Source organism: Danio rerio, chromosome 21 (assembly GCF_049306965.1).
Source record: "Danio rerio strain Tuebingen ecotype United States chromosome 21, GRCz12tu, whole genome shotgun sequence".
NCBI lineage: Eukaryota > Metazoa > Chordata > Actinopteri > Cypriniformes > Danionidae > Danio > Danio rerio.
This window is the reverse complement of record NC_133196.1, coordinates 7,160,001-7,167,500: the sequence shown is the minus strand read 5'-3', so window position 1 is coordinate 7,167,500 and position 7,500 is coordinate 7,160,001. Positions and strand designations below refer to the sequence as shown.

The following is a 7,500-nucleotide window of genomic DNA, read 5'->3' as shown; positions in this document are numbered from 1 at the left end:
GTCCTGTAAAAAAGACAGAGAAAGATATGTGAATTAATGTATACAGGTTTACTTCACTTACTTATAGTTTTATTGAAATTGTTTTATTTGTTTTACTTTGTTTGCATGCTCTGCAATTGCCTATTAGGTTAAATTGTTTATATTTTTTACACCTTAAAACTTCCTTGGCATTCAGCCCGGACAGCAAATTAAGAGTTTCATTGAACAGGAAACCTGCTACCTTACTGTGCATATGACAATAAACTATTTGAATTTTTAAATCCTAAATAAAAAATGTTTTTATTAATGTAAAGCTATTGCATTAAGATTTTTTAGCAAGCATTGTCGCTTCACATCAAGAAGGTCGCTGGTTCGAGTTCCGGCTAGGACAGTTGGCATTTCTGTGTGGTGAATCGAATAAACTAAATTGGCCATAGTGTATGAGTGTGAATGTGAGAGTGTATGGGTGTTTCCCAGTACTGGATTGCAGCCTGAGGGCATCCACTGTGTAAAACATATGGTGGAATAGTAAACGGTTCATTCTGCTGTGGCGACCCCAGATAAATAAAAAGCCGAAGGAAAATAAATGAATTAAGAGTAGTCTTTTCTGTTCAGTAAGACTAAAACAAATACAATATGATTGTCACGGTCACACAAGGAAGGTTATCTTTCAAGGCAGTTTATTCAAAACAATGTGGATAATTCAGAAGGAGAAGCGGGTAAGTGGTATTGCAGAGTAGAGGTGTGAACCTATACTGGTCTCACGGTTTGGTTCGGTTACGATTATCTTGCCTTCGATTCGGTTCAATTCGATATCTCGGTGCATCACGGTGCATTTACGATGCTTTCCATATACAGTATGATATTTTAGGGGGGAGGCTATAACAAGCTGTCTGTATAAACACACAGACACACAGCACCACACTGTCTCTCATTCAAAGACATACACAAACATAGACAGCAACAAACAAACACACACACACACACTTAAGCCCTCGCAACAGGGAGAGCTCGAGCTGAGCGGAGCAGAAAAAAAAAAAGAAGCACTTTTCCGACGGTCCCTTACTGAGAGCTCCTCTCAGAGCCAGCTCTCCTGGCTAAACACATATTGCGAGGGCTTAAACGCAGCAGTGCTCGTAATGTCGAGCGAAAAAAAAGAAAGACAGCTGTGAAACATAACCAGCTTTGTCTTTTTGTAGGAAACACACTTTAGATCTTTTTAGGGTAAGAGGTTTTTGAGTAAATGCTGTCAATAACTGAATGTGTGTCAGGAATATCGAAAACAAAACCAACTGAACTTCGCTCATTTCTGGCGCCCCCCTGGATATACAGCGCCCTTAGCATATGCCTATGGTGCCTATGCCACGGCCCGGCCCTGAGTTGCCTGAGTGTTGTAAATACTCGCGTTCACCTCCTTCGCGACAGAGTGCATAGGAGATAAATGACGTCAGTACATAATAACCGGTTATGATTATTACTGAACTGATACAGAATTTTCTGCGTCTGCATTGCGATGCACTGAAGAAACTATTAATTTTGACACCCCTATTGCAGATTGAGAGCGATCTTGCAAGCACAAGGTAAACAATAGGTCCTCCATCAACCACCAGAATATAATAGTCACATCCCTTATTCATAGAATATGCATCCACAGCTGAAGAGACAGAAGGAAGAAGGTGAGAGGTGTAGAAGGTGAGGTGAACCATCCGACTTCAATTCCTGCCGATGAGTAACTGGAATAGGTGAGTCTTTATAGTGTATTTTAAAATGTATTTATCTCAATGCATTAGAGCTGTGAACCTACACTAGTCTCACGGTTCGGTTCGGTTACGATTATCATGCCATCGATTCGGTTCAATTCGATTTTTCGGTGCATCATGGTGCATTGGCGATGCTTTTATATTTTCTTCACAGCAGAAGCTCTTGTATTAAAATGTATGAATATATTTATATTTATATAGGCTATTATTTGTAATACAGTTGTGTCATTTAATACAAACAGTCAGATATATAAACTGTAACTTTAAAAAACAACGAGCATTAAGCAAATAATATTAACAAAAATAAATATCCAGCTCAATTTCTGAATCTTGTTTATTTCTCTTACACCCCTTTGATTGGTCACACCCTCAACAAAAACGGTTGCGATTGGCTCTTCAGATGAATGATAAGCGGCAGGCGGTAGCGGCGATCTCACAGCTCATCTATTATAGACACGGTGGAGAAAACTCTGCAGGCACGCTCATGTATGTATCCAAAAGTATCGCTGTAAAACAGCCGAGAGGAGAAGAAAAGCCACGCCAGCAGGTCAAATGGGCCACTGTGTGTGTGTGAGAAAAAGAGGGAGACAGAGACAGAGCGAGAGCGAGAGAGAGAGAGAGAGGGAGAGAGAGAGAGAGAGAAATGGAGTAGGCTACTTTCGTTCTCAAACACACACAGTGAAATTGTGCACAGTTCATGAGTATTAAGTAGTAAGAGCGTTGTAAATACTCGCGATCGTCTCCCTCGCGACTATGAGGTAAATGACGTCAGTAATAACCGGTTATGATTATTACTGAAACGATATCGAATTGTCCGCGTCTGCATCGTGGTGCATCGAAGAAACGATTAATTTTGACACCCCTACAATGCATTTATAATCATTTTTATTCAAACGTAAGAATTGACTTATGAAATCAAATATAAAATCAGCCAGATATTAAAGATTACTTATAAGGATTTACAATAAAAAAGCTAATAAAAGTAAATAAAAATCTAGCGTTTTTTTTTTTCTAAAATTCAAATTCACATCAAGATCCAACCTGATATTATTTTCTGCTAGACAATATTATTTAACTTTAAAACAAAGTCATATCACTGAATATAAACACATTCTAGTGCAGTCAGCAAATGTGTGAATGAACTCATATGAATTGACTACACTAAATGACCAACATCTCAAACTCTGTCAATAATCCACCCTGACATGCATCATAAAGCGAGACGTTGACGAGTGTATTTCTCAAACCTGCAGCTGTTGAAGCTCCAGCTTCTGCTCCAGAACGGCCATCCCGTCTTTACCCTGATGAGCCGCCAGCAGAGTGAAAAACCTCCTCCATTTCACCAACACCTCAGAAAACTGCAGCTTCAGGAGGAAATAAACAAGCAAAATCAATCACACTGATCAAACCTGGAGAACAAACTGGACCTGAAGTGTGTGTGTGAGGGAGAGAGAGTTACCAGGAACTGTGGCCGTCCGAGGGCAGTCATCTTAATAGCTGAGAATCCATCCACAGAACTTCCAGCTAAAACACACACACACACACATTAACAACAATACATGTATTAATCCTGACACTTCTGCACAGCCCTACAACATAAGGTCCAAACAGACTTCAAAACCAGAATCAATAATTAGGCGACAAAAAACAAGAGTCTGCTCACCTGAGGCTTTGATGCAGTTTATAAAGGTCTCCATGTGATGGTCACACTTGGCTTCATCTGCGTAGAAATACGTGCGAGCGCTGATCACTCCTCCACGCCGGTCTCCAAACTGACGGTGAGCCTTGTACTTCTTCTCTCGGTGATCCATACCTGAAGGTGCATTTCAAGAATGACTCCATTTATAAGATCTTGATCCAAACAATCCCTGTTTGGTCACATTATGCTGTATAAAGCTGTCTTTCTAGCCCAGCTAACAAAGAACTTTCCCAGAACATTGGCACACAACATCTATTCGAAAAATGTTAAGAAAGTAATGTTAGGAGGTATTTGTTCAGTCTTTTGCTCTTTATTAAAATAGTCAAATTAAAGTTAAAATGCCAAATAAAGAAAGGAGTAGCCTCTTTTTATATTTTCATTAGTACTGGGCAAAAATTTATCACGATTAATCCAAAGTAAAAGTTGGTTTTGACATCATTTAAATGTGTGTACTGTGTAAACCTATTATGTTATAAATACATATAAATGTTTATTTGTATATGATACAAATTATATACAAATTTAAATATCTATGAAATAAAAGTGTTTTGTATAATTTTGTTATTAAATATGCATCATGTATTTATATTAAATATATATAAATGGTATATATATATATATATATATATATATATATATATATATATATATATATATATATATACATATATATATTATTTTTGATGCGATTAATCGTGATTTAACTATGCCCAGCACAAATTTTTATGTTTTTTTCCACTATTTTTTTTATTTTGTATTTATTTTTATTAATTTTAGGTTTTTTTTAAATCTACAATTTTTTATATACATTTAAATGTTTTAAATTTTAATTCATTTATTCATTTTCTTTTCGGCTTAGTCCCTTTATTAATCTGGGGTCGCCACAGCAGAATGAACCGCCAACTTATACAGCACATGTTTTATGCAGCTGATGCCCTTCCAGCCGCAACTCTGGGAAACATCCACACACACATTTACACACATACACTATGAATGAATGTTTAGCCTACCCAATTCACCTGTACCACATGTCTTTGGACTTGTGGGGGAAATCGAGCACCAGGAGAAAACACGGTGAGAACATGCAAACTCCACATAGAAACGGCAAATGACCACTAGCCGAGGCTCGAACCAGTGACCTTCTTGCTGTGAGGCGAACGTGCTACCCACTGCGCCACCGTGCTGCCCTAAGAGTATCATGTTTATATAAATACACACAAAACTGTATCGTATATAATACAAATTATATACAAATTTAAATATCTATGTAACAAAAATATTTTTTATAATTTTGTTCTTATATATGTGCGTGTATCACAAATACATATTAAATATATATACTTTTTTTAATATTTTATTTTGGATGCAATTAATTGTGAAAAATCTTTCCCCAGCACTAAATTTGATGGCGATTTTTCCTACAGTTTTTTTTTTTATTATCAGAATCAGTCCTGATAATAACTACCTAACATTAAGTCATTTTTAGTATTTTTTAAATCTGTTATTTTTATATACATTTCCATTTTTGTCCTGAAGATAAAGAGAAACTATTTATGAAAAGAAATGAGAATTAAACATTTTACAATGTTTTTTTTTGCATTACCAAAAGTAACAATGTCTGTTAAATATTTTAATTATATAATGTAAATATTTTTATTGCACAAAAACAATATGAAACAAAAAAGAGGCAAAAATGCTCATAAGCATGCACAAGGTTTATTAATATATTATTAATTTTATTAATACATAATTTTAGCTGAATGTCCACCTAATATTTTTTAAATTCTTATATAACCGGTTTCAGAACATTTGCATAACTTTGTATATTTTTTAATATCACTTTAAAAAAATGCATTTAACGAACATTCTGAAATATTGTTCTTATTTTAAAAATATACACATATAAAACACAACAACACAAGATAAAATAAAATGTTAAAAAAAAAAGTAAAACGGCAGGAAAAAATGTGATAAAACTCGACAAATTAAAACAAAGCAAAAATGTAAATGAAACATAAAACAAATGTAATAAAAAAGTGATAAAGCAAGATAAAATATTGTGCATGATTTATTCATTTAACTTTATAACAAAAAATAAGCATATTTGTATTACATTTCATTAACACCATTTTAGGTGGCTGTACATTTAACATTTTTTTCACAACTTTTAAAATGAGCTAAACGTTGCATATTTTATGACTTAAAAAGTGTGCATATTTAGCAAACATTCTCAAATATTGTTCTTCTATAAAAAGAGTTCTATCTACATAAAAAGTGCGGTCTGAAATTTCCATCGAAAATGAAAATGTTTTACTCAGACCCCTTTGTTTATAGTGAGTTATTTCACCTTAAAGACCAGGAAAAGGACTTAATATTTATAATATTAATATTTACCATAAAAGTGATATTACTAAAATATACACACTGGAGCCTAATAAAAGTGCTCAATTTAGAAGAAAATTTCAGACGGCATTTAGAGGTTTTTGCAACTGAACTCTTTACATATCTTACAGAAAACCTTACAGCATAGTTTAGTTTTGTTAGCTGGGATGTGCCTAAATGATCATTAATCACACTTATGAATGCTTAATAAATTCAACAACACTAACAATTGAATAACAAAATCCATGTAATTAATGCTGGACAGCTTTATGCAGAATAATGCCACAACCAACACCTTCCACTGCACACTTTTCTAACCCGAGTAAAGGTTTTCATTTGAGATGCAAAAACAGCCTTAAAAACCCGAGCTTGCAGAGTTAATTTCAGCCCCTTCACCAGTAAACCAGCTTCATCCAGTCTGAGCGAGTGAAACAGAGACACAGAAGTAACACACACACATCTATTTCAGCCTCAGTGACTGGATGAACACACTAAACCAGTGCTAACACAGCACCATCCCGGAGGCATATTGCTGATGTAATATGTAGTACTAGTACTGACAGACCCAAGTACAGAAAAAACCCAGGGGTAGGGCTGCACGATATTGGAAAAATTTAGCACTGCAATATTTTGATTTTCTGCCATATTTTTCTTGCTCAAATATTTCTCAAATTATGTTCAACAGAGCAAGGAATTGTTCACAATAATTCCTATAATATTTTTTTCTTCTGGAGAAAGTCTTATTTGTTTTATTTTGGCTGGAATAAAAAGTATTTTTTAATATTTAAAACCATTTTAAGTTCAATATTATTAGCCCCCTTAAGAAATATTTGTTTTCGATTGTCTACAGAACAAACCACTGTTATACAATGACTTGACAATGATTTACCCTAACTAACCTAATTAAGCCTTTAAATGTCACTTTGAGCTGAATACTAGTATGCTAAAAATATATATAGTAAAATATCTGTACTGTCATGATGGCAAAGATAAAGGAAATCAGTTATAAGAAATTAGTTATTACAACTATTATGTTTAGAAATGTGTTGAAAAAAAATCTCTCCGAAAATGGCAACAGAAATTGTGCAGCCCTACCAAGCGGACCACCAGCACCACAGCTAAAACACTCAGATATAAATGTAAAGTACTGTACACTCGGGGTCCTGAGGTGAGCATGCATGTGTGTCCACTGAAAGCACAGCAAAACCCTTTATTGAATGAGATTTCAAATGTAATTTGAGTTAACAAATGCAAATAAAATAAAATGGAGTGGAAAATCTGAGTAATTAAGATTAAATCAGAATAATGAAATAATAAGCAAACAACACAACATCTAAAAAAATAATAAACAAGTAAAACATCATAGAACAAGTCAAAATAAAATAAAACACAACAGAACAAAACAAAAAACACACTAAAAAAACATTTTTAAAAAAATTTAAAAAGACAAAAATGAGTAGAAAGCCTGGGAAACTAAGACTAAACGAGATAAAGTAAAATAAAGCAAACAAATAAGCAACAAAAAATTAATTCAACAATAAAAAAATAAGTAGATAAGCAGTAAAGATGTGACAAAACAAGCCAAAATAAAATAAAATAAACATAACAGAACAAAACTAATGTTTTAAAAATGACAAACAATTGTAGAAAACCTGAAAAAAATGAAAGAAGGCAAAATAA

At 34.0% G+C, this 7,500-nt stretch overlaps 1 protein-coding gene across 2 annotated transcripts in view; it reads right to left on the bottom strand.

Annotated features, from left to right (window-relative positions):
- prodha (proline dehydrogenase (oxidase) 1a) overlaps positions 1 to 7,500 on the bottom strand; it is a 33,410-nt gene that overhangs the window by 13,388 nt on the left and 12,522 nt on the right. The window contains exons 4-8 of one of the 2 annotated variants that reach the window (XM_005160994.6): positions 6,974 to 7,009; positions 3,403 to 3,552; positions 3,199 to 3,263; positions 2,987 to 3,103; positions 1 to 3 (exon numbers count right to left, since the gene is read on the bottom strand). The exon at positions 1 to 3 is cut by the window's left edge and continues 77 nt beyond it. In XM_005160994.6, the coding sequence (XP_005161051.2) occupies positions 1 to 3; positions 2,987 to 3,103; positions 3,199 to 3,263; positions 3,403 to 3,552; positions 6,974 to 7,009 (371 nt within the window). The remainder of the gene's footprint in view (positions 4 to 2,986; positions 3,104 to 3,198; positions 3,264 to 3,402; positions 3,553 to 6,973; positions 7,010 to 7,500) is intronic. The other variant, XM_002665870.8, reaches the window with a different exon arrangement.